Here is a 27,100-nt window from a genome sequence, read left to right as displayed (position 1 = left end):
CACTTCTAAAACCAAACAGCTAACAGCTGTGCTGTGTAACAGGGCCGATGGCTGGTAGAAATCAACATTGCCTTTTTTCTTTCTGTGATGAATGAACGTTCTGTTTTCAGACGTGGCTGCTTAGATGAAATGGTTATTCCCTAAATCCTTGTTAAGCTAATTTCATAGGAAGCAGGAATTTGTGTTGGTGTTTCTGAATTCTGTGTTAAGTCTGGTATTCAGTAGAAACCATTCACAAGTCCCAAAGTGTGATACTGTTTAAAATCACTTAGCACTTCAGGACAAAATTCCATAACAGCCTAACATGGCATTGCCAGTTGATATGTACAGTTAGATATTAATTAGCCATGGGACAGAGGAAAACGTTGAAATACAAGAACTTCTGGAAGCATCAAAATTCTCAATGAGCAGTGAGAACAATAAGCTATGCTCTACAGGAGGTCATGTACTGCAATTACTGAAATAGCTCTGTGAATTGCTTTTTAAACAAGTAGTTATTTGTGTCTGAAAAAGGAGTGTGGGGAAAAGAGGACTGATTGGGAGAACTTTTGTCAGGATGGAAGATAGTATTTCTGCAGTGTTCGTATAAGCACCTACAAAATATCCACAAAGCTGTTTTCAGTATCTTCTTTAGGGAAGAGTTATGCCCATGTATCAGGCAGGGACACTGATGCACAGATGTGGTAAACAAGAGGTGAAAATGTGCATGACATAGGTATGGCCAAGTGCGGAATAGAATACTGTTACCTGTATTAGCTGGGGAACTGGAAGGGGTTTCACTTTGTCTGAAAGAGTGATGGTAGATTTGGTGATCAAATGTAGAGGATTCTTGGCCTTTGATAGTCTCTTTATCCTACATCTACTATTACTGACAGTCAAAGATGGTGTCACAAAAGCAAAAGGCACTTACAGTGTGTTGCCTGAGATCTGTCAATTTACCATGCACGTGGAATACTAGTCCATACCTGTTTTTTGTAAGATTTGGCAGCAAATTCAGAAAACACAACAAATATGTGAGGGCTTTGTCACAGAAGTTAAGCCACTAAGATTAAAGGTCACTTTTGTTGTAATTATGAATTATTGACCACACAGATTGTCTACTCAACGTGTCAACATGTTTTGAAGAGACTGGTTTAGGAGGAACAAAGAGCTTAGCCTCATATGTTGGCTTATCTCTGAGCAACTTCTCAGCCACAGGTAGAGTCTGAGGTCAGCTGGATTTGTGTACCAAGCAGAAAAGGGAAAGGGATGGAAAAAGGGGGGACGAGGTGAAAGCATAAAGTGAAGCAAGAACATTATTCTGTATTACAGATGATGTGAAGTCATTTACAAGCAGGCTTGAATATTAACATATCCAGGACCTCTCAAAATTGTGCTGAAAGAACCCATTATTTCAGGTTGTTTCAAAAGAAACCGTTTAATATTTTTAGCTGAGGAGAGATAAGTCACTTTCATGCACTGAGCTACATGCTATTGCTGTGTCAGCTTTAAAGTATTCAGTATAGGTTTGTGTGTATAATGCTAATTCATTTCTGTTTTTATATATCTATGTATGTATATACATGTATATATACATTTATATGGCAAAGTATGATTCTTTTCACACTCAGTTAAATTCACTGGCTGCTTGCAAGGCTATCATACATCTTGGGTGTTCTGGCTGGACTGGTGCTGCCAAAATTGTCAGCAAAAAGACCGGAAAGTCTGATGAACCTTAAACTTTTCCCCAAACAACTGCTCGGTTGTTTCTTCAGGATACATTAGAGACAGAAAGCCCAGGCAAGAGAGGAATGGTTGAAAACCAGGGAGGTAGGGTAGAAATTGCTGTCCAATATGGATTTCACAAACTGCTGTTTCATTTTTTAGAGACCCTATAACAATAATCCACGCTAAATAGCATTTTAGGAGTTTTAAGCTTTATTAAGTGTTGCCCATGAAGGAAAGATAACTCCAGCTTTTTTTTTTTCAGAGCTTTGCTTATTCACTGGTTTCTTGCTTTCGTTCTGCTTGGGATGTAATGGCTTTATACGTTCTACTTGAAACGTTCTCAGAAACAGCTACATGCCAATATTGAAAGGGATTTTCATAGTCAGATGGAGATCTTTGCAGGCATGCATCACCTAAGTGCTAGCAGTTTTAACACAAGACACAGAAATAACACTTCAGCTTCTCGGGACTGGTACCACCTCTGGGCTTAGGCTAAAAGCTGGTTAGGTATTTTTAACTGGTACGCCATATAATTAAATAACTAAATATATATAGAAAAATAAATACTGGTACATATAATTCTTATTTCCCAACGTGGGTTTGTCAGACCCACAGGGACAGCGCTGTGGTTTGTGGGCTCTTCTCCTAGCAACTCCTATTAACTTCAGACTCACATGGGCAGCTGCATCTTTGTGCCCCACACCGAGAGTTTACTACTTGGCGCTGTTTTATGTGTAGATTTCATGTGCCTGTATCTCTGGTTATTTGCACCAGGTCTACTTCAATTTCCTGTCATCGTTCAACCACTTTTAATAACAGCTTTAGGCTATCGCATACTGAATGTCTCTGCCTTAGTTGTTCGTATTTGGAAAAAAGATGAAGATACGGTCCCTGCCCCAAGGAACCTATAATTAAAACAAGACCAGCATTATAGAAACATATATACTAGCTGGCCTGTAACTGGATGGTCTGTTTCATTTTGTTTTGACGTACCGCACAAGGCAGCGTTTAGCAGATGTTGGGAAATGAACTCTCCGAGTTTTTCATATAAACATACAGCAGAGATGTAAGGGTATGAATTTATTTCATCAGCAAATGTGGGTATTAATGTCATCATGCATTTTCTAATGTTTGTGCCTATTCTGTTGCACTTTGAGTCCTCCTGGACAAAAACATGGAAGAGATACCTAATCTAATCAGATATCTATCTGGCAATGCTTTCTAGCACAGTACTGATGTTTTGTTGTCTTGTATTAAAGGTGCTGCCTTGTGCCAGCCTACCAACCAAAAGAAATAAAAAAAAAAGAAGAAAAGGGTGTAAACTCATCACAGACCCTCCATACACAAGGCTGATGGAAAAACAGAAGATGAGGGGGAGGGCAACAGCTGGGACAAAGCCTATAACTTTGGAGAAGCGGAGCTGACAAAATGACGCAAAGATTTCTTAAGTTCCATTTGTATTTCATGTCTTTTGTATTTTGTGCCTTATGTATTTTTCTTCTGCAGCCTTCTCAGTTGAGTTTTCATACATCTAAGTGTTACTAAAGAGGACTTTAGAAGGACTCTTTCCACTGCCCCGTATTGCAGCGGTTGTGCAATATTAATTTAGGGTGAATGGGCACAGATGTTATCAAAATCAACCTCTCACCTGCCAACTCCACCCAAGTTTCCAGTGCTTGGATATTTTCTTCCACTGCTGTGTGGAATTTCTAATTTAAATAGTCTTTCTTTTTTTTCCCCCCCCTTCAGATGTCTTATCCAGTTACAAAGCCTGCATGTGGCTTCCTCCTCTGATGAGCCGGCTGTGCCAAAATAGTGCCTCACTGAATGGAAAAGCAGCCTCTGAAGGTACTGATGGGTGTAGAGTGAGAGTAGGGTCTTAGTCTGGGTGCTAGAAGAGGACATCATTGCCATCTCAAATCAGTAAGGTTTTGCTGGATGACATGACAGAGGTGATGTGATGAGGAATGTGAGTTGAGTGAGTGTACAGAAGAGCGGGGAAAGTGAAAAGGCAGATGGAAAGTGGATTTTTATTTTCCAGTGGTACCTCTGCATTAGTTAACTATGAGGATGAGGTCTGTCTTTGTTGACTCATGGAGTTCTCTACCTCTGCTTTATTTCAGTATTATGGATGCCAGCATGTATCCATACAGCAAAACACACAGATGTGAATTCTCCCTGTACCTCCAAAATGCCGCATTAGCACAGCACTAAATCTGAAATAATGCACCTTGCCTCTCAGCACGGACTAATAGCTGAGGATGAACTTCATGCTAACAGCTTTTGAGCTGCCTGAAAGTGAGCTTTATCTGCCCACAGTGTGCTCTGTAGATCTATCCTTATTGGGTCTAATTTGGAAGAAGCATTAAAAGCTTCCCTAATGCATGATTTTGCTTTCTGTTGGTATATGTCAGAGTGCTTTACAAATGAGGTGAGCATCACTATCCATAGTTCTTGGGTTGCAAATCTGGGACTATCAAAATATGACACAAGCCCTTAGTTTGTACAATGACATGGTTCAGATCTCCGTTACCTTATCAATTAGACCCTATTGTGTCTCTGAGTGGCAGTCACTGGAGTGTTTAAATTATGTCTTAATATTCAGTCCTTTTTATTAAAACCTGTGATTAGCAGTAAATGTCCCACAACGGTCAAATTAGAAACACTGCAGGGCAGTGTTCAGTTCAGTGCAGCCTGAGTTTTTCTAGTTTACTGCTTAATCTGGCATGAGTTTCTAAAAAGATGACAAAACATCGCTCACCTCTCATAGCCCTGAATTTGAGCTTGATTCAGTCTGGTTCTTTAGAGGCATTGTATCAGGGACTAAATGAAATGCAAATGATTCGGGTTGTTTTAACACATGTAGCAATAGTCCTGCTGGCAATAATCATAGTGTTTAAAAGAATGTGGTGCCATCGTGTGGACTATATTAAGAAGTTGTGAAAGAAAAAAGAAGTGATATAAGCTCTGTAAAAACCTTTGTCTTAAAATTATATTAGAACCAAAGCTGATAATCAGGAATTGTTGATTCAATACTGTTCATTTTCCAACAGCACGGGTAGTCCTTTCCCCTTTCTCATGATAGAGGGTAGAAGAAGCGCAACCACCTAATTTCTCTCCACCAATCCTTAGATGTGAAAGCATCCCACAACAGTTTGGTCTTTACTGTTCTGGAAAATGTATGCTCACTCTTTTCAAAACGGTGACACTGATTTGGGTTAGGAAGCATTGGTTAAATACACCCAGAAGGCCCGTAATTGAGTGCAATTCATACTACTACGTACCGACTCCTTTTGCCACCAGAGAATGTGAAAGTAGGAAAATGAGCTTTTCTTGATTCATGAGCTTTTTGCTGTTGTGCATTGTTCTTCAGTGCATATTAGTCATCTTTTTGCCATTCCGCTGCTGAATTAATGAGATTATATAAAATTATTAACGGTAGATTTACACATCTCTTTTTAAAATAAACATTTATAACGCTAAAAGCTGAACAGAAAAAAATAAGGATCGGAATCTAAGCAATCCCTGTCAGTTGTAATCTGGGATTTTTATATTCTTCATCCCTTCACGAAACGTTCCTTCCTGTTCCTCCTGGCTGAGGCTCTGGTCTGTTGTGCATAGCACCACCGTCATCACCGGGATTTCCTGTAACTATTACCCAGTAATTCTTGTCTTCTTCAGCTCGATGGGAGTCCAAGTAAGTGTGACAAATTACTTCATATTCCCTTCCAAAGTAAGACCTGCAAAGTCAAATAAAAGGGCAGGAAGACACAGTGTAGAATGAGTATATATGCATTCAACAAGTCTGCATAAGCTGTAAGTTGTTGAAGGTTTTCTCATGAAGATGACTCTGGTTGCAACCTTTTGGCCTTACAGAATTTATTCATCCTCAAAAAAAACTGATACAAAGCCACAGTACAATTTAGCCAGAAATGTAACGAGAAACAATTGGTATACTGCTTAATAATACCTAACATTATTTCAATACATGCATGTTAAGTCAAATTATTGAATTAACATTAATTTGTTATGAGATTCATATGGATATAAGAAACTTAGTTTTATGTGCTGTGTTTTAATTGAGTTATTAGCATACCAATTTTCCTTAATATATATATATATATACATATGCATGTACATATATGTATATATACATATATAAAATTGCTCAGAATATTCAGAAGGAGAACTGTCAAGACCTAACAGAAGGCTGGGAGCATGATGTGATAATATAAAGGAAAAAAAGGAAAGAAAAATGTAAGACAGAGCTGTCTGTTTGCAGCATCACAACAGAATACATGGATTAACACAGGGGAAAGAAGAATGTGCATCCTGCATTCTTTTCCATTTCCTCAGTATGTTCCTGAAGCAATTATTTTACTTTTTTTCAGTGATTCTGGATGCACTGAGCTGATGTCTCATTAAGCATATCACTGCTAGATATAAATTATCCTCACCTTCCCCAAAAGTTCCTTGGAACAGCTAAGCTTCTATTAGTATGGCAATGAGTAATAATCAGTTTACAGTTTGCCTGGCAAAAAGAAAAGGAAACATAAATGAAACAAAATACACACACACACAAAACACACTTCATAGATGTTTTAAACTAATTTTAACAATAATTATTCAAGGTGAATGCTTTGATTACTACTTAATAGAAGCATGTGTGGCTGTATATCACTCTCAGTGCTGTAGATTGACACAGATATTTTGTACTGTCAGCTCTCAGAATGGTTATATCCATGATATTTTGTTATATGCCCAACACTTCAGGAAGCCCAGTTGTTATATGGGATAGGAAAATACTGCAGCTGCATCATGTACTTACAAAAACTTAAAGATACATATTTGGACCCACTTTTTCCAGTGCCTTGATTCACAGAACCATTAGGATTGGAAGGAACCTCTGGAAATCATCCAGTTCAACCCTCCTTATAAAGCAGGTTCCCTGCAGTAGGTTACAGGTATGTTAGATGATCAGCTCCCTCTGTGAAACCAAATTATTCCCAGATATTGATACATTAAGCAGCATATTCCCACCTACTTCTCTCTGCAGAAATACTGCAGGTAGATGGATGTAAAATATGTCTAATGGAAAAAAAGAATGAACTTAACCAGTGTCTGCAGCACACATATGATGTTTATGATGGAAATAAATGATAGGGGAAGAAATGTGAACACAATACAGTCTTCAAATATAAAAGATAAAGCCTGATAAATGGTTCTTCTGTTTCAATCTACAAATACTCAATGCTTCTTTTTTTTTTTTTTTTCCATTTCAATGACTTACAGGAACGGGAATTCCTTCATATTCAAGACGCATTTGTGGATCCAAGAAATTTGCTTGCCAGCACGTCAAATAGGAAGGCTCATCTGTCAAAAATACTTGTTGAAGGTGAGTTTTTTTGGCAAACCTCATAAATGTTCTATGGTCACTTCCTAGATAGAACTGTAGATAAAAATATACATTAAAGACCACATAAATACAGAAGGAAAAGACATGTAATTTAAAAAAGAAAGACCAGCACAAAGCATTCTCTTTGCTTCTGAGCAGTCTGCCAAGCTAAAGCTATGCATTTCAAAACAGTCAAATAGATTCTATATGGACTCATGAAATAGACTTGTTAATATTAATTGAAAATTGATGTTACATTCCAAAGACTCCTTCAGATCTAAGCAACAGCTGAGAGGGAAACTTTTATCATAGTTGATGTGATTTATTCTGAGCATCAAATGTCTAATTTGCTTCCGATTTGTACAGGGAAGCAATGCTCACATTGAATAGAAACGTCCCCCTGGTTTTGTTACTTCATACACAGACTGTATTTTTTCTTCACAAGAAACAAAATTATAATTATCTTCTTGTTTTGTTTTGTTTTGTTTTCCTTTTTCTTTTTTCCTTTTCCTTGTTTGAAATCTGCATTACCCATCATTCTGGGTCACTGTCCCCTTGGACTGCACAACTGATATCAGACCTTAACCTTTCTAACCTTAACCTTTCTTTTTAACCAGACATAACCTTTCTAAATATATGTTGTTTATTTTGATTTGCAGATGATTCTGAATCTGTTCTGTAAAGCTAAGACACTGAACCATGCAGTTTGATATCTATATAGTACCTAAATGCATGCTATCAGGATAGGCTATCAATTGCCATTTACAACTTTCTTTCCTTACCATTGGATGAGAAAACCCTCCTGTTGTTCCAAGACCAAACTTTTGCCCAAATTTAACAGGTTCACCCACTGATCCTCCATCAACACTGTTAAAATTGCAAAGAGAACAACAAGAAATTCAAATATATCAGATTTTCTTGACTTTTTAAAATTCATGTTTACTGAGGTGATATTTCACAAATTACTTTTGTGAATACACTTAATTATAAGCACCTAAAAAATCGGGGACTAGAAGCAGAACAGTATTTGCCTGTAACCTAAATTGGCTTCAAAATTCTTTACTATGTCTAATCCAAAACATTTTGCTCAGTCAGGGTTAGTTTGTACACTTATGCACCATTGCTATACTTATGCACTGAGGCAGAGCCTTCCACTGTTGAGCAGGGACTTGTTCTGTTTCTTCTCCCACAAGCAGCTGGAGTTAAATGTGTCTCTGAGAGAGAACAGTGTTTGATGGAGGGGTCTTTTTTAGGACAACTGAAGCACTGTCCCCTTTGACTCAAATTTCTGCTTCAGAGACATTATTTGCACAACAACAAATAGTACTGCTGATATTTGGATGCATGTGAATACAGATGAAATAAGACCACATTAAAAACAGAGGGTTTAATGCAAAGTTTACCAAATGATCCAGTGAACTGGATTCTGATTTCACACCGGTTCTATGCTGATTGAAACTTCCTTGGAATTATTCACAGTAATATGCAGAGCAGAATCAGGCTTAATTTAGACTCTTTCTTAAATAATTTAATCTTACTCGAATTCATTAGTATTTTAGCAAAATTCATTGCACATCTCTCAGAATAAAACACCAAATGCTAACGCTGCTGAAAACTCAGAATTATGGGATGTTTTGGGTTCAAAGGGACCTCAAGGATCATCAAGCTTCAACCCTCCCACTGCAGGCGGGGCCATCAACCTCCATATCTAATACTAGACCAGGCTGCTCAGGGCACCAACCCACCCGGCCTTGAACAGCTCCAGGGATGGGGCATCCACAACCTCCCTGGGCAACCCATTCCAGCACCTCACCACTAGTAAAGAATAAAGTACCAAACCTTAAAATACAGAATGTATTCCGCCCTACAGGGCCTGTGGTGCTGATGGCGCTCACTGCGCAGGGTGAGCGTAGTGACACAGGTGAATATATGGACACTTCCTCCAGGTTCACCGCCAGCGTCAGCTCACCACACGCCTCAACATCACGCCACCCTGAGGGCTCCTTGCTGGGGCTCAGGAGCATCACCGTGTCTCCAAAGCAAACAAATCCATTCGTAGACACCGACAGCTTCACCTAAGCCAAAAACACACCATGTTTTATACTGAATTATCTGAATTTGGCATCAGGAGTGCTTTAGATATCTAATGCTAATGTGTAGCATTCTGCGTGTTGAGAGTGCCAACAAACAGCTGTGTTGTTCCGTGCAGGATCACAGAGAACTGACAAAACCTTTAAAAATTACCTTCTTAAAAAGATTATCGTTCAGCCTGTTGATTTTCTGCGTTAGAAGTTCTCCTCGTTCTCTTTTCTGTATGAAGTCCCTCACGCGCTCCTGCTTGAGAAGAGCGAGCAAAGCATTACCCAGTGCTGCAACATCGGCTTTCAACACAACTGGAGGAAGCACCACGAGGGGAAGAAGCAGGTGAGGCTCCCAGGGGCCAGAGGTTGGAGCGGAGTCCTCGCTGCTCACCCACCTCCTCCAGGCACATGTCCTCCTTCCAGTTGCCCATGAGCACCCCGGGCCGGTAGGCAGCCATGGTGGGTGCAGCTAGGCCGCGCAGCGTCCTCTGTTGCCATGGCAACCGTTCTGGCAATTGCGCACTGGAGTGCAGAGGCAGCTAATCAGCGGAGAGAAAGTAAGGAGGAGGCGGGGCCCAAGAGCTGCAATTAGAGCTAAAGCGAGCATGGAGATGAACTGAAAATCATATATGTGGGTTGCAATGAAAGCAGTCGTCTCCTATTTATTTCCCTGGAAACTACAACAGATACAAAGAGCACAATAACGTTGTTTGATAGAGCAAATTCACAGCTACAAAGCACTGCTTTGTCACATAGGCACCACCATTGGCTATGCATTTTCACCTGCAATGAACCTGCATGCTGCGCTTGTAACAAATCTGCCCCAATGGAGGTAACCCACTGTCAATGACACCAGTGCTGAAATGCACCACCACCGCCTCACTGCGCTCACAACCACTGGCTGGTCTCTACAAACAGTCGGAAAGCATCAGTGAAGGTCAGTGGCTGCAATTAGTTCTGCGTGGAGGAATTTGGTGCCACCCCTTTGCTCCATCTGCACTTCCATGGCAGATGCCATGTTGTCACCCTGCCCCTCTGCTGCTGTCTGTCCCACACCAACAACGTGGAATGGGATGAAATGGATGTTGGTTCTACCTCTGCTGCAGTCCCACTGATGTTTGCCTCTGGCGTTCTAGGCCAGCACCACAAACGAGGAAGCATTACTATATACTCGTATGTATATACATTTTGATTCCCTTAATGTTTTGGTGAATGAGTGATGAGGCTGGCACACAGTCTCACAGCAAGTGCTATTTATAACCACATGGTCTTCTGCAGTCTGTATTGGTCAAGCAGGTGAATTAGGCTAACGCAAGCACACAGCCAATGCTATAGCACTGGTGAATATGGTGAATGCATTGAGTGAACTTTGGTTATGTGTGGTCTGATTTTGGGGTGTTCCTTTGTGGAACCAGAGGTTGGACTCGATGATCTTTATGGGTCCCTTCCAACCTGGGATATTCTGTGATTCTGTACTTCTATGTGGATACAGTACAGGTTTACTTTCCAGACAGCTTACGCTAAAGATTTTCAGTGATGGTGCAGATCCTTGCTGAGGACATTTCATCCTCTAAATGCTGTTCTTGCACCTTACTGTCATCAGCAAAATTCAAAGCTGGTCAACTTAAAAAGCTTAAGACAAAACATATTTTTCATAAGAAGCCTTGCTGCCAGTTCTACCATCAGTGTGCATGAAAGCAGGTTGACTTTTCTTTGTTTCTTTTTTTAATTAATTTTTTTTTCTTTTCTTCTTTCTTTTCCTTTTCTTCTGTTTGTTTTCTTCTCATCACAGAAGCTTTTCGGCATATCCCAGAGCCATCAAGGAACAAATAAATCCATATTCGTTCCCATAGCACCACTCCGTGGTCAACTCTAGTAAGTGAGGTTTTGCTGTGCCTCCTTTGGAAGCGATGCTGAAACTGCTCAGATGGAATAAGGAACTTTCTTCATTCCGGCCAAATATGAAAAGCCAACAAGTTTTCGGAGAAAGGTGTAATTAATTTCCTATGTTACCAGTAATTTCTGCCTAGCACTCAAACTTACTTTCATGCTTTTCACAGACAGGCGGTTCAGATTGGGGTTTGGTATCCTGGTATGTTAATGGAAATGGGGGCCTGTCGAAATTTAGTTCAAAGCAGCAAAATCCTAGAATCAGAGAATGGTTTGGATTGGAAGGGACCTTTAATGGTGATCTACTTCAACCCTACTGACACGGGCAGGGATATCATTCTCTGATCAGGTTGCCCCCAAAATATTTTAATCTAAACACTTTACCTTGCTTATCTCAGTGTCTAAAGAGCTTATCTTTTTTTTGTTTATATTTTTTGTTTGTTCATTTTTTTTCAAAACTAAGCCTCTTTTAAATCAATATTCAATAAAAAGCATAATTATAGAGCTATGTCCTATACTGAGCCATGTTACTAAGAACGTGTGCTCTGTTTCTTTGCGTGTAGCTAATATTTAGACTGCAGGGTTTTTAGCTTCCATAGACTGAGCCTTATATGTGCTGTCTTGTGGATCAGTCTATCTGTATTTACTTACTTAGTATGCAAATATTGCAGAAGTATATGTACTCAAAATATAATCATTCACAGAAATTTCTTCATGCATCTGTTTGTGTGACGATGCAGTCACCACCACCCTTGTCACCAAAAATGGTTTCATTTCCCACTGCATAGCACTCCATGAAAAGAAACAAAAGGAGGTTTCCTTACACATGTATGTAAGTAAGTAGAATATCTCTCCTGCAGGAAAGCTTACAGGTCTGTTCAACTTTGGTCAATTTCTTTTTCATCAGATAGAAACTACATTTGCTCCTAACAATTATTAGCTTTATTAAGTGGAATTGTTTCATGTTTTGTTTGTTAACTTATGCCAGTGTACCAACTGACCAGACTTAAGGGCATGTGTTAATTATTGAAAACATACTTTCCCTTTTTTTTTCTTTGAGTCCTTGTTAGATTGTTCAGTGCAATAAAATCTCCTCTCTTCTTTTTCCCTTCATGGAAGAGAAGTTAATGGTTGAGAAGACCTACAAAATATCTATCTAGACCACGAGTTTACACAAAAGTATGAACTGTTTCAACTTTTAATTGCCTCAAAACTGTCAGTAATGTGGGACAGAGCATTTTATAAATACTTTGATATGTGCATGCATTGGTATTTGTCAATAATACAAATTAAAACAGGTTAGTCAAATCTGATAGCAAGAACAAGGAATGCATAGACAAGAACGTTAAATAAGTCTGAGAACAAGGCCAGCCATCTATATTTAGAAGAATTGACAGAACATTAAGTAGGTCTGTGAGCTCATGCAACACGTGTACCTCCTTATTTCAGGATGGAAAACATGATTTTTTGTTTGCATTACAGCTGTTGGGCAATTTCTGAAATTCTGTTCATACTGACAAACATTCAAGGAATGTTTAATCATGTGTAGGTTGGATGAGAATATTTGTAATCCCGTCCTTTCCAGCCTTGGGACAATGTCTATGTTTTGTCTTGTTTTGCTGTCTTTTATTTTTCTTTTGAAAGTCAAGAAGGAGTCTAATTTGATTAATGATACAGAATAAATAGTACTACACAGGAGTAGAATATGTTTGTCAGGTCAATGTCTCCTTTCATTTTGTTACTTCACACCAGCATTATTTTGGCCCATGCTAAAAATCAGAGCGTAGATATCACTTCTACTTGCTGTTACGAGTTTTTTGGCTGTTAAGATGATTAATCAGTTTGTTATTAATGTAACTCCAGTTCCTTGTTCTCATCTATTCCCCAAACACTCATCCATTCAAAGCACAAAAAGCATTAAGTAGTTTATGTGCAAAGATTGAAGGACTGTTGTTCTGCCAGATGTGTGTTCTGCTGTCTCCCATTCTGGCTGTGAATTTCCACACTAAGTTTTCCTGTAGCGTTTGTTGCTGAGGAGCAGTAATTAATGAAATGTAGATGTGTATTAAGCAGACCTCTTGGTCAACTTCCAACAAAAAAGGGGTACAGGATGCTTATGTGTTGTACTGGCAACAAGTATGCTGATATGGAAACAATATCAGAGCTGGCTGAAAAAGTCCTTAATTGCTGTGGTGCTTTATAACCAAAAGATGCTACAGGAGAGAGAGAAACGTGCTCAACACAGTCAAATGCTTGCCAGTTAAAGTTTGGATTGTTATCCACATCTCTGTGGTAGATTTATTCTATTATGTCTTCAATTTAGACCTTTTCAGAGCATGTCCTGTTGAGAAATTGTAAAAATGAATGTTTTCTCTCTTCCAATTGAGCTGTTTCATCAGGATGAAAAAATGTTGTATTCTCAGGAGCAGTAAATTAATATAAGAGTATAGAAGTATTAAAGTCTGCCTTCCAGGAACAATAATTGTTTTGCAAAGAATTCCATATTAATTCTGAAGGAGCTAGAATACTTCCATCAGTGACTACTGTTTATCAGCCCCTGCAGAAACACCCATAACAAAGCTGCATTCCTTCTTATGTTTATCCACACAGCCATGCATTAGGCATGTCTAACTCAGGCAATTTAACTGTTCCCCTTTTTCTAGTTATGAATTATTTGTCCAAGGTAACGTGAGCAGAACAATGAGATTGGCCATGCCATTGGCCAGGCTGGGAGTTGGACTCAGTAGATTCTTGAAATCCCTTCCAACCCCTGTGATTATGTGGAAGGTTTGTATTTAATTTGCAACCTTAACATGCATGATAAGCTCCCAGCTGGCTGCTTTTAAGTACTGTTTACTACAGATCTGCTTGAAGAGAATTTTGTTAAGTGATGTTCCACCCTACTTCCAATGTATTGAGTGCACTGCACTTACTGAACTACAAAGTTCTGTCATCACCCCCAGTTACTGACACAAAATCATTGTGGTGAGGTGTGGCCCTGTTTATAAAGGGTGGAAATCGGGTCATTGTCTCTCTTGTTTACTGATCTGTTTAAACTTTGGTTTCCATGATTACCCATGTTTGAGATTTGCTTTTTGTTAGGCTTCTTTTTTTTCTTCTTCTTCTTTTTTTTTTTTTTTCCCCCCCATATAAAAAGTAACTCTGTTGGAAAAAAAAAAGAAAAAAAAGAAAAAAAAAAAGCTCTAAACTCCATAACTTCATCTGACTTTGACTTTGGGGATTGTCTAAGCATGCAGTCCTGCCACTGCGAACCCACTGCTCTTGAAACTGAAAAGCGACATTTTTGTGTGACCTCTTGTGAACCCATCTGTTTCTGTCTCTTCCCACTTTAGGGCTGAGTATAGATAGCACTAAGGGCTGCCCCTGCTTCCCTGTTTAGCACTGCGAGCACCATGATCTTTATCTTCTACAGTGAATCACTTCTGTGCATCAAGCACTGCCTCAAATTCACTTGTCTCCTTTCGGATTTCACTTCCCTCTGGTGATGACATAAAGGCAGAAGACAGTCTGTTCCCTTAGTTTTCTTTAGTGGAAATAACTGCTTTAGTCTCTCAAAGCAATCACATTTATAACAACACCAAGGGTTCATGTCTGTCCATTCTGAAACTTTCCTAAACATATTTTCTGGAAACTGCATCCCACAACTCTCACATGAGATTATTGTAGTCCAGGTTTAGAGATGAAGAACCACTGGCAATCAGAATACTTCTGCCTTGGTTCAAATGAGTCTATATGTTACATGAAATGAACTATTAAAAAACAGGAACAGAAACTGACCTATGTATTTACACCACGAATCATGAATCAGTTAAATATTTCTGGCATAACAAAAAGGAACACAATGAGAATCTTGTTGTCCTAAGGGGAAAAGAACATGTGTATTGTAATTGTTTTTAACATTTTTTTGCCACCATTCCTCTATTTCTGGTTTTGATTTGGATGACCTCGCTTTGACATTGTATTTATGTCAGACATCACAGCCTACAGAAAGTATTTCATATGTCTGAAGACTCTGGCAAGTGTTCTCATTTGAGAGACTGAACATTTTGGTGTTGCTCAGTTGCTATTGGTCAGTAAATTAGTGCCTCTTTGAGCTGTGGGAGAGATGATATGTATGTATAGGGATGAAGACAACACATAAACATGTAATAGATGAGCTACACAGTTGCTAAAATGGTCATCACAATGTGTAATGCATGTGCTACTCCAAAATGAAAGCTAGATCACTCATTCTTTGAATACCTCTTCTGAGGAGAAATAATTCTCTCACTGAAATAACTTCTTTGTGTTAATAAGTGTCCTCTGTTTTTTCAGTGGAACACAATAATACAGAATTGGCTGTTTTTCTCCAAGATTTACACTTGGAAAAAACGGAAATAGAATAGCAGTAAGAGCTGGGGCTCTCTGGGAAGGAGGCAAGGTATCTGTTAGCAGGAAAAGAACTTTGTGCTGTGGTATATGGTGTATGTATTCTCATAGAAAACTGGACACTGTCCACAAGGAGAGTAGAAGGAGGGCCCTCGTTAATAAAGAGAGCCCTGAAAACACTGTTGGCTTGCTCTTCTGTTGGATATAGGGAACTCTTGACTAAGATTCGCTTCAGAGTGGCCCCTGAGAAAATTTGTTCTTTCATCTTGGTGCGAATTACTGAGATAAAGAATTTCTGAATAGAAATGGTCACTCAGGAATGCAAATTCCAGGGCTTAAGTGTACACATATGCAATTAGGACAAAACTGCAGGCTATTATGTCAAAATATTAGTGAACAGACAAAACAAGGAACATCAAAGAACTGTTAAAGTCAACAAAGAAATCCTAAGTGGTGATCTTGTCCTCTTCTGTTTGATACAGCTTTGGGAAACAGCAAATAAATTCCAGGAGGAGAAAGGTGCTTTGGCCTTGGGAGGCCAGCTGGATCTGAGCAGTGGTGGTGAGCTGAGAGGAATAAGTGGCATTCTTCTGATTCTTTCAGTTTTGCATGAAGAAGGAGTCAAATCTGACCATGTGGTTCTGGTTGATAAGGAATGCAATAGTGTTATCATGACAGAGAAGGAAGCTTTAGAGTAATCATTCCTTTTCTTCCCTTCCCTTTCCCTTTTACTGTTCTGCTACTCTGAAATGCCATTTTCTTTATTTTTCACTACCTCTGAAGTGTTTTCTTTGTTTATTTACTTTATTTTTCCTAATTCTGTATCACATAACACCTATCAAGAGTGCTTAGTTCCTAGAGACTTGATAGGCACCTCAGATGAGCCTCTACCATGTGTGTGTATTTTTGCTGATAGGAGTTCTTCAAGGTACTTACTGAGAGTGATACATACTCTGTGTTATTTTATCCATTATGTTCTGTAACAGCTCCTTCTTTCTTCTCTTCTTGTACTTGTTATACCACGTCTAAGGTTTAGACTGTAATAATATTTAGGGAGTGCCTTAATCTGTACTGAAAGGTACATTGAAAAACCTATGGTTCTTCACATACATTTTGTAAGTGCATCCCATTTTGTCATCTATAGCATTATTTCTACATGTGTCATTTCCTGTCTGCATCTTAACTATTGTGAAGTCTAAAAGTGACCAGAAGCAATGGAATGTGCAATATAGTACAGTATTATGTGAGTTCTAGGTTCGATGAAGTTATTTTTTCATACTATTTTTAATACACAGCCTAATCTGACTTATAATTGTGTTTTTAAAGCCTGATTTCCTTCCCCCAAAATATTTTCGGAGTCTTGCCAAGAAAAAAAAAAAATAATAATTGAAAGATTGCAACACAGAATGTATCTGATTCTTCTTTCTGTGTATACTTAGGAAACGCCAAACTTGGTCCTGCAAAAGAAGCTGTTAGGAATAGTCCTGGTGACTGTAAACCTCTGGCATGAACTGATCAAAGTAATGAGCCTCGGTCTGTAAAAATCAGGAGGGATGATTCTGTTCCCATCAGCAGGAAAGTATTATGGAAGCCTGGCAGCATCTGTAAGTTTTTAAATGTTTTTGCAAGTCATGTTGTGCTGTTAGGAATCCTGCACACTTGTAGTTAAACTTGGAAGGATGGGGAATGCCGTTGTTGCTTTAATAATTTATGTGGCTCCTGTAAACGGTTTATACTTGCAAGCCAGCTTAGCATGCTTGATTTACTACTAAGATTCACTGTTCTCATTGTTTCACATATCCTGGCATAGGGACCAGTCACTTGTCTCATTTGTTAGTCTGTTGCTCTATATCCAGCTTCGTGAACTGGTAATCCTAGTAAAGGCTATGAAATGTTGAGGTTTTTTAAAATAGTTTATTAAAAGAAAAAAAGCAATGCAAACCAACAACCCATGTTTGTCTTCATAAAGTAGTAAAGAAGAATTACATTTTGATATATTTTTCACTTAAATGACAGTAAATCTAATAATAATTTGCTTATAGAAATTGCTATAAATTAGTTAAGCATCGCTGTGCTTAATTCAAAATATGTTCATCGAGAGGAATGTCAGTCAGAAGGCAGCTCTTTGTGCTTTAAAGGTAGAGAAATTGAGACAGGGTTAGCAGCAACCATATCTATTTTGATCACACCTGTTGAATTTCTATGACATGTGTAACATTTCAGAGTGGGAAACAGATTTTGTTGCTCAAAAATAACACATTGGAAAGTAGAGAGGAAGTGTTGCATGTATTGGAAATCCAGAACTTTGGGGATCACAGCTATGAATCTCCAGTGAGTGTTCCCTCTGCGTTCATCCATTTTCTGTTTTCGGATGGGTTGGGCAGAACAGAGGACCAGCTCTGGGTTACTGCCTTTATAGCACCAGCTCCACTCCTACAGCTGGAAAACTTTCAGCTGGAGCTTCAGCCTTCCTTGCATCTGAGACCAACATAGCAGAAAAGAGAAGCAGCATATTGCAAAAGCAGTGTCTGTGCTGAATCCATGAGGACTCACTGAGGCTTTTGGGTGTGCTGGGTAAAGCACACTAGCCCTAAAAAGGCACATGAAAGCATGAGCTTTGCTGATTTTGTTGACAATTATTACAATGATTGTTGAGGCATTTTGATAAATTTTGCAATTTTTTATTTTTTTTTTAATCAGGAATAATACTTGAAGTTAACAATATCTATGTGGTACCATCTTCATTCTTTGAATTACTTGCAGGCTGGGAAAAAGAAGCAAGCTTGTGAGAGCAGTTATTTCAAGGGCAGTTTTCTTTCAGTATAGTTTGTAATCACTCGGTGGTTTAAGATATGCATTTCAGCATAGGATGGCTAGGTGGCATCTGGAACTGTGCAGAGCTTTTCTTCTGTAACCAGTATTTCTACAGCTATATGCTGTCAGTGGTGCAAAAAATGGAAAACAGGCAACTAAAAGCACAGGAATGAGAAAAAAAAAACACCTCGGCGTTAGAGCTGTGTTTGTTATCATCTATTAACCATAGTGTTCTCTTGCTTGTGGCTAGAAGCAGCTTGCTGGTAACAGATGGGATCTTGCGGTGGTCTTACTATGCTTTTCCAAATGTTATTCTCATGTCTTCCTGTGTTGTCCTAATCTTCAGGCTTTGACACAGCAGTTTCCTGAATAATTATCCTGAATAGTATTTTTCTATATTTTCTGTAAAAAGTGCTGAGGTACATCATTTACCTCAACTGCCTGAACAGCACCAAGGTCTAAAGATGAAATGGCCACTGGAGGTTTCATGGACGTGAAGGGAAATTTGGGAAGGGAAGATGAAACTTGCGAGTGAGATTCAAAGAGGAGATGAAATATGATGAGTGTCAGGCAAAGTAAATGATAATTCCAGCAGCCTTGTGGATACACTGGAGAACAAGGCAATTTCAGGAAGGAAGAGGAGGCAGTGAGATGGAATGAGTTTTTTCAACGTGAAGAGAAAATGATTTTTTTATCACAGTGTATATTGTGAAGCAGCCTGGCCCTTGGAAATTAATTTGTGCTGCAAGTTATGCTGATGATTCCTAGAGATGTGCAGGATGGGAGAAGGGATGTTACTTTTTAGTGTCAGTAAGTTCTGCAAATAAGTGTTGTAGTACTTAAGTAATTAATGCCAAATGTGTCATCATGCTTTACTCACTGAAAAGGATTTAGAATAGATGCCTGCTTTCTCAGTGAATAAAACACCATTTCACCCGAATTAGGTACATTTTTACTGAGGAGAGTGGTTAAATTATGTTAACAATAACTTCTCCTTCAATATTGTTACAAAGAGAATGTGGTATATAATAAACTCTAAGGAAAACAAAAGCAAAAGAGGAGAAAGCCATCTGCAGTGGATTTAGTTGTTTGTTGCATAACCAAGAACCAAGAACTTGCATAAAGCAAGTTCTGCTGAGCAGTGAGCAGTGCAGGTATTCAGTGTGCTGCTGTCTTCAAGCTGGGTGTTATGTGTGGCAGTGGTTACAGGCAAACATTTCCCATCATGGTTGATAGCAGGGCAGTTCATGGTAGGAGCTCCACTGTAGATAAACCTTCTGTGCATATGCTTACTTTGTCTTTGAGATGTACTGTAAGCTAGTGAAGCATGTGCAGTTGCATTCTTACATTGGTTTGCACAAGATCTGGCTCTGTGGAGATTGCCAAGATGGGTAATGAGAAAGAGCTGCGGTATGTGGAAGATTTTTGTTTCGTATTTCAGATCGGTCTGATGTGGTAACATCATCTTTAGAGTAAAAAAGTGAGGCTGTTTATTAATCCTACACCCCTCCAACTTTTTCTCCCTCAAAAATGAAAACTCATTCATCGCAGTCAATGATTCTTAGAAATTGTGGCAACGTGCATCAATGCATTACACATTCTCTATTGAGTGTATTGATTTAAATGTGACATTGTGGTTTGTGAAAGCATCTAGAGTCTTAGATTGTATTGACTTCATGCAATGAAGTTATCCTAGCCGAATAAGAAGCAAACATGAGTAACGTTCAAGCTTTTTTTGTTACAAGTTTATAGAACAAATATAGGTAAGTTTATAGAATAAATAGGTAGTTCACGCAATTCCTGTGTGTTCTGATCAGTTCAGTCATGTATCGGTGTGTCCGCTTACCACGGATTCATATATTATGTTAAATTGATTTTTAAGTAGAGTTTCTGTACTTATGAGTCCAATGTCTTCCACTTTTTCTTCTTGTGAAAAAAAGATTTCATTTATAAGGAGCCATTTTTGCCACCTGACCTGGCTTGGGCATTCAGAAATGTACGAACAAAAACAGAAGACATTCAGACTCTAAGTTGTATTACACCTTTCTGTTTTTCTGTTTAAATTTTCACTTCTCATGTCAAAGTCACTTATTCTCAAATTCACAGAGGAAGGGAGATATACTAATGTAGATATTTTGCCTATTGCTTTTCTCATGCAAGGGAGTGAAGTACTGTTCATCCACTAGTTGTGAAATATCTCTCAACCATTTCCACTCCTACGTCTACCTTCTTTATTTTTCTTCCAGATTCTGGAATAAAATTACCACAGACCAACTAATTTATGATCCAGACAGTAGGCCTATTATCCTACTGATGTTTGCAACTGCTTTTATGTGGGGGTAGATTAGATGATCTCCAGAGGTTCTTCTCAACCTTATGATTCTGTGATTCTGATATTATACAAAATACAGCTGACACAAGTGTAGAAGTGATAGGCCAGCAAACTGTAAGATTTGATTTATGAGACTGATATCAGACTACATGGTTTAAATGGCAATCATATGTGCCATCCAGTTCCTTGTGATTGTTTTATAGTCTTGGGGTTTATCTTCAGATAGGGGTCCAGGCTTAAGGCAGAATTCACATTGATATGTTAATTCACGAACTTCGTAAAATGAGTTGCTAGGAACAGTCTGCTTTCAAGAGAAGAACATTTATTCATCACAACAAATGCTATTTGTTTCTGCATTCTTGATGATAATCTCAATAAATAGGGAGAGAATGGATTGGGAGGTAAAATTCCATCAGGTCAGGACTTGGAGCATTATGGAAGAATAGTATGGAAAAAAACTTAGATGCCTTTTCTGCTTTTGTTACAAAAATACCTGGTTTCTAAGGTTATTGTACCATGAGCTTACAGTAGCTGTTAATTCATTTGGGAATGTGAAAGCACAGACTGAATACAGCAGTTTGAAGAAATAACTGCTTACCTTAAATCTTTCATCATATTATAAGCATGGAGATTTTAAAAAGCTGAACAGCCACAATAAAGAAAAAAAATTAAGTGAATTATAATTTAGGTTGAAAAATTATCAGAGGTTGTAGATGCCAGCTGTGTGAGTGATCCTTGTGGGAGAGGAAGAGATGAATTTGTACAGGTTTTGGAATGAGAATCAAATATCTGGAAATTACTACTAGGGGATCATATAGTGTCTGAGAACAGAGGGGTCTGAGAAGACAGTTATCTGCATTAGCACTTTGGCTTGAAGAAATAACATGATTTTGAAGAGAATCCCAGGGTATTGAAATGAATTGGCACACATGAGCTAGACAGTTCTTGGAGAAAACTAATCAAGAATCTTCACTTTAAGTTTCTACCTCATTTGCTACACACTGTGATGTGGACGTTGTAGTCTCTACCAATGGCTGGTCCTTTGGCTGATGTAAAGCCAAGTGTGTGGATGATATTTATAATCTGTGGGTCAGAATAAATGTAATCTGAAGTGAAACCCTAAAGAAGAAGATTGTTTAGGCATAAAGGCTGAGAACAAATTGTTTTGCTCTTCTGGTCTGTTTCTATTGTGCCTTCATTACTTGTGGATATAACATATGCTGACAAACTGGCAGTTTTTCAATTCTATTTTTATCTTTTATTCTTAGAATTACTCCAAACCTCTTCTTGAGTGTTTTCTGGTAGTAAAACAACAGCTACATCTGTTTCTGCAAACCAGATTAGCTGTGCACTTTCTCTTTAGCAGGAAGTCTCTGCAGAAAGATTTCTGAGTTTCCCACCCAACCATGCATTCAGGAAGGGACACACCAAACCGACCCTAAATTCCCGGACTTAAGTGTTTTGAAGTGTTGTCTTTGGAAAGATTAACACTGCGAGGACATTGTGTCAGGTTTCCAACGCATCTAATTCATTCTCACGCTCATCCTTCCATTTTTTTCCCTCACTTTCTATAGTGCAAAGGTTATTAATGTAGAGACAGAGGAAAACAAAATACCAGTAGGCAGAAATCAATCTGTCTGCACAGAAGCTGTTTTTAAAGCTGTATTTGGAATAGCATTTTCCCGTAATGTGTTCAGAGGTTGTTGTTCATATGACAGAATGGTATGTGTGCACACGTAATTTCTCTCAGATGTTTCAGAGTTCAGAGAATACAGGAGCTGCTGTTACAGTTAAAATTACTGAAACGATCACCATGCGATCATTTGAACATCTAAACCTCTGGTATATAGCAGGAAGCTTAAATCTGGCAAAAGCAATAGACAGAGTTGTGTATCTGGGAAGAATTTCCTTATGTTATACTTGCTTGTTATCATGGCATACATTCTACTGAAACATGAGGCAGTTTTACTGATTTGCACGTCTGAGAACTTTCCCCAGCAACAAAAATAACTGGAATTCTATTTTTAAAAATCAGATAACATGACACTTAACCCGATTCTATGGACAGCTTCTAATTCTACCCACTTCATTCAGCTCCATTAAATGTAGCATTTCCCAGTCAGATGAGTAACAATGCCTCTGGTTTCCAAGGCCAAATAAATCACAAAGAGATGGGTGTGTGATCTGTTTGTCCCAGAACAGAGCTGGTGAGCATTTTTAACTCACATCTTATTTCCTTCTGTCTGTGGCTATGAATTGAAATACTTTGGGATATCTGATCTGTTTTCATTAAAACCATTCATCTGAAATCTTCTGCTATAGCCTTGAATTCACAACTGACAGCCGTTCCCTAGCAATGCTTTATATTTATTACCATTCTGCCTTTTTTTTTCCCTGGCCAGACCTTTCTGGGTGACAGACAGCAGCAGCATGAAGAAAAGGGAACATCTGAACCGAACATCCTGAAATGGGGAAAACAAGAGATCATCCCAAATGGCACCATGGAAAGCCAAAGCTGCCCAGCTCAGGTGAGGCTGGGTTTTACTTGGGAGATGTCTTTAGAAAAATTGTATTGTAAGAAACCTATGTTAATGAGGGTTGCTGTGGAAAACAAATGGTCCCCAAAACTGTCTATATTTTTCTGTTTAACCAAAGAAAAACCCCTAAGCTAAACTTAACTTTTTAATCTTTCAGAATTCATGTTTAGTTACCCAGTGGCACAAGCACTTCTCTCCTTTAAAGCCCTCCTCATTGTGGTTTTGAGTTAGTTTCAATAAGAAATGTATTGATTGTTCAATCAGAGATATTCATAAAGAAGAGTTTGTTTGAGTTTTGCCAGTTTGATCCCTAACATCACACATAGCAAACTTTTGTAACATATAGATAATGGAAGTGACCAGTTTCAAGGTCAAGAGCGTGCTTAGTGCCTAGACCCTGTTGCTGCTTGATGCTGCTGGACCCATCAAGCCAGAATGCATGTTTAAAAAGGCAGAAATCGAAGATACCTAACCATTACTTAACGATATTAACATCATGAGTGATGACATGATGTTACTGGGAAAATAATTAGCTCTTTTACTCCTCTCATAATTAGGTTTGCAGCCTTCAGGGAAGAGCTGTGGTAAGAAAATTGAGAAGGAGGAGGGGGAAAAAAAGCCAACCTTGAAACTGAAAATTATGAACATGGGAAAAATAGCCATTAATTTATCAGCTTAATTAATATCTAAATATAAATGCCAACCTGTCCTCTATCTGCAGTCTAAAAACTCACTTTCCTGTTTTTGCCTGCTGACACAAACTGGAAGCTGTCGAAGCAGCAGCTTGGCACACATTCTCGTGGCTGTGCACTACTTCTTAGTGAGTGCTCTTTTGCTTAGCAGAACATGAAAGCTACCAAAATGCTACCCTCACTTCCATGATACGCTTACACAGGTGAGCAAAATAAACAGATAAAATCATATCATAGCGCTTCCCGGCTCCTACACCTGCATCCAGGCATGGAATGATCAGAAGACCCAGTGGCTCTTCTCTGTAGGTTCCTGTTCACACAGATCAGATTAACAGGACTCGTGCAAGGACTGACTGAGTAGCTCAGGATGCGGTGCAGAGCAGAATGGCTTGCGTGGCTCCAGCAGAGCAGGGTCAGCAGCCTTGCAAGCTTGCCAAACAGTGTTTCCCTTTCCCAAATTAAAAGTTGAGTGTGCCAGGTTTCCTGGTTGATTCTGAACTGTAAATTGAGAGAAAGCCAGGTGCCCTGGCTTCATCCGGGATCAAGAGAGAACTAATCGGTGAATATCTCAGTGCCGTCAAATTCCTACAAAGCATCTATCAGCCCATCTTAGGTGAGAGCGTTCCAGAGTCAAACTTCTATTGCAGTAGCTTGATTTAAAAAGAAGATTTTGCTTTTCTAAAATCTGGCTGATTTAAAAACCATCTGTGAGTGGGTGTAATATCAAGAAGGCAGAATGTATGCTGTATTCAAAAATACTTTCTCTCTCTGAGACATCATTCAATTATGAAAAGAAAGCACGTTAATGCTGATGCTCTTCTATGGTTGCACTGAAACATCAGCACAGTTTCCTTTTCAATTTTTGATATTTCTAAATCATCCAGGATTCATGTGACATACTCAGTCCATCCAGTGCCCAACACTCATATTGGCTCTGTATGAGCATCAAACAACGGCTCCCAGCATTTGGGGGTACAGAGCGAATGCTATACATTGTGTTGCTGGAGTCTGCTTCTAATATTAGAACAGAATGAGCAGCTTTCTTCCTGGAGGCATCAGCAAGCTTTATTTGCAACTTTTTTTCTCAGTGGTATCAGACATGTGGAATATATTACCATAAATTGCTTGTGATTAAATGTAAAGTACCAGGAGGATTTGCAATAGTTAATCCTTTTATTGCAGGGGTCTGTGAAGAGCAAATTGAGCCAAAGACTGATACAGAACTGGCTTTCATTAAAACTAATGCTCTTATATTATAGTATTGTTTTGTTTAATTATGGAACATAATTTTAGAAAACATGAGCTTTAAGAATAAGATGGATAGCAATGTGTACTGGGCTTATTCTGTATAAGCCACAGGTAGCAAAAGTAATATTAGAAAAGTAAAGACCTTCTTCAGCATCTCATAATATATCAGCATGAAGTAAGAGTATATTATGTGGTTAGAGCAAAGAACAGAATTTCCCCCAAAATTCTACTGAAAGGCAATCTTCTCTTTATATGTATTTTGATTTCAGTAAGGTTCTAGGAGTCAGCTTTGCTTTTTACTTGTCTAAAATAGATGAATTTCTGGCATCTGGAAGGATTTCCTGAGATAAAGGCGAGGCTGTGTCCAAAAGGGAAAGAAAAAAAACAACAATAAGAAAATTGTTAGCATGCAAAAGGCATTACTCTCTTTTCTGGGAAGCTGTGCTCCTTCAATTATTTTAAAGGGCACGGTCTGCTTGTAAATAAGGCCTTATGTAACATTATATACTATGCATTAATATGACTTATCTGAAAGCAACTCACTGGAAATACTATTGGTTGGATGCCTTATGCGTGCCATAGGTAGAGACAGATGGGAAAGACAGGCTGCATGGGATGGCAGTTATGTGCTGTGGTGCTCTAGGGCAGGCACTAATTTGCTTAGATTTTAGGGAAACATTATTTCCTTATTATTATTCTTATTATTTATTTCAGCTGACATTCACTCCCAGAAATGATGAAATAGCAACAGCTCCTCTTGGCCACCTCTGTGCATTTCAGATGTTGGCAGTTTTGGGCAGAAGCAGCTGAGCAAAAGTGGCATAAGAGCCAGAAGTATTTGCTCAGTGATACTCTGCTCTAAGCTATCCCAGTTTTACTTTATGGGGCTATTCTGTGACTTGTTCTTGCTATTGAAAAGTGAAACTCGGAAGTAATCCCTTTGCAGTTTACTTATATTCACCTCACTGTTACTACTTACAATTCTGAGGAGTTAAAGTTGAACAGAAAGAGAAAGCAGAGAGCAGTACGTGAGCTTAGTTTCTCATTTTCTTTATCTTTTTCTCCTCCTCCTTTTAGCCAGCTGCCAAAGGAGCAGACCCCGTGATGTCTGGGATGTAAATACAGCCATGTCTTGAGACTGGGACAAGAGGTGCTATCAGGACAGCATTCATCAGTGGCTGAGAAGGGAGGCCTGAATCACTAGCCAGTTTGCTGCATCAACACACCTGCCCAGTCCCATTGCTACAAGTTTTCTTTCCCCCCCATCCTCATAGAGATGCTACAAGGGTTTAGTGATCTGTCTGGATACAAGAACTTGGAGTCAAGTGTCTACTCAGCATGCAGTTCTACAGGACACAAGGTAAGCAGGTCTGTCTTTTCTATCACCACTTTCCATATCACAGGACCAGAAGGCTGGTGTAGGAAATGGGGAAAGAGTGTTCCCACATCCTTCCTGACAAGGGAGTGCACGGGAATTGCAAGCAATCTCTGAGTCAGGGTCTGGCTGGTCTGATTTCCCTCTCTGCGTCATCTTTTTCCATCTGGAAGTTTGGTTGCAGGAGGAATTTGAGTCTTGTCTCCATCCATCCAGGACTGATGGATGGCCAGCAGATTAAGCAGAGATACTGCACAGTCTGGAGTTTCCAGATATGTTCACATTATGTGTTAGCAACAAAGGCACAATACATTTGAAGTGACTGAGATGTTTCAGGGACTTCACCACAGAATCATAGAATCATAGAGATACATTATGGAGCTACTACGGATATTCTTGGTATTCCAACATGATCCAGAAGCACTGGGCCTAAGAATTTGGTAATAAACTTGTCATCTTCACTGCCCATAAAATCTTTCCAAATTCAATGCATTCTCAAGGACTGGTATGCTGTTCACTGAATACAAACCCTGAGGGACATCACTGCTTAAAGGTTTTTCTGCACAGAATTCTTGTTCCATGACACATCACACATCCTTCCACTCAGGTCCACTCTCTCTCTTTGTGGGACGTGGTACAT

General features: G+C 39.0%; 1 protein-coding gene and 1 long non-coding RNA gene across 3 annotated transcripts; one reads left to right on the top strand and one right to left on the bottom strand.

Annotated features, from left to right (window-relative positions):
* Positions 1 to 1,903: 1,903 nt before the first annotated feature.
* CFAP161 (cilia and flagella associated protein 161) lies at positions 1,904 to 9,698 on the bottom strand. Of its 2 annotated transcripts, XM_072345510.1 has the most exons (7): positions 9,579 to 9,698; positions 9,347 to 9,436; positions 8,942 to 9,177; positions 7,885 to 7,969; positions 6,998 to 7,156; positions 6,165 to 6,238; positions 1,904 to 5,447 (listed from the first exon to the last, which is right to left on the bottom strand). In XM_072345510.1, exons 1-7 carry the CDS (start codon positions 9,639 to 9,641, stop codon positions 5,273 to 5,275), a joined length of 882 nt encoding a protein of 293 aa, XP_072201611.1. In that variant the 5' UTR covers positions 9,642 to 9,698; the 3' UTR covers positions 1,904 to 5,272. The 2 variants fall into 2 exon arrangements, with proteins under 2 accessions (XP_072201611.1, XP_072201612.1); XM_072345511.1 differs by lacking the exon at positions 6,165 to 6,238 and having other exon boundaries at positions 5,275 to 5,447; positions 9,579 to 9,674.
* Positions 9,699 to 10,975: 1,277 nt separating this feature from the next.
* Positions 10,976 to 26,215, top strand: LOC140257026 (uncharacterized). Its single transcript, XR_011904907.1, has 4 exons — positions 10,976 to 11,058; positions 16,902 to 17,066; positions 23,011 to 23,136; positions 26,163 to 26,215. It is a non-coding gene; the product is annotated as an uncharacterized lncRNA (long non-coding RNA).
* Positions 26,216 to 27,100: the final 885 nt, after the last annotated feature.

The sequence above is a fragment of the Excalfactoria chinensis genome, chromosome 10, assembly GCF_039878825.1.
Source record: "Excalfactoria chinensis isolate bCotChi1 chromosome 10, bCotChi1.hap2, whole genome shotgun sequence".
In the NCBI taxonomy this organism is placed as follows: Eukaryota; Metazoa; Chordata; class Aves; order Galliformes; family Phasianidae; genus Excalfactoria; species Excalfactoria chinensis.
The sequence above is the reverse complement of the archived record's forward strand: the minus strand, read 5'-3'. Positions and strand labels throughout refer to the sequence as shown.

Excerpts from the sequence above, each read along its gene's own strand:
- CFAP161 (XM_072345510.1), bottom strand. The coding sequence starts at position 9,641 with ATGGCTGCCTACCGGCCCGGGGTGCTCATGGGCAACTGGAAGGAGGAC. Across the intron at positions 9,178-9,346 it reads ACGATAATCTTTTTAAGAAG|GTGAAGCTGTCGGTGTCTAC; the intron begins GTAATTTTTAAA and ends TTTTTGGCTTAG. Across the intron at positions 6,239-6,997 it reads ATGAAGGAATTCCCGTTCCT|GCAAACTGTAAACTGATTAT; the intron begins GTAAGTCATTGA and ends TCTTTTTGCCAG.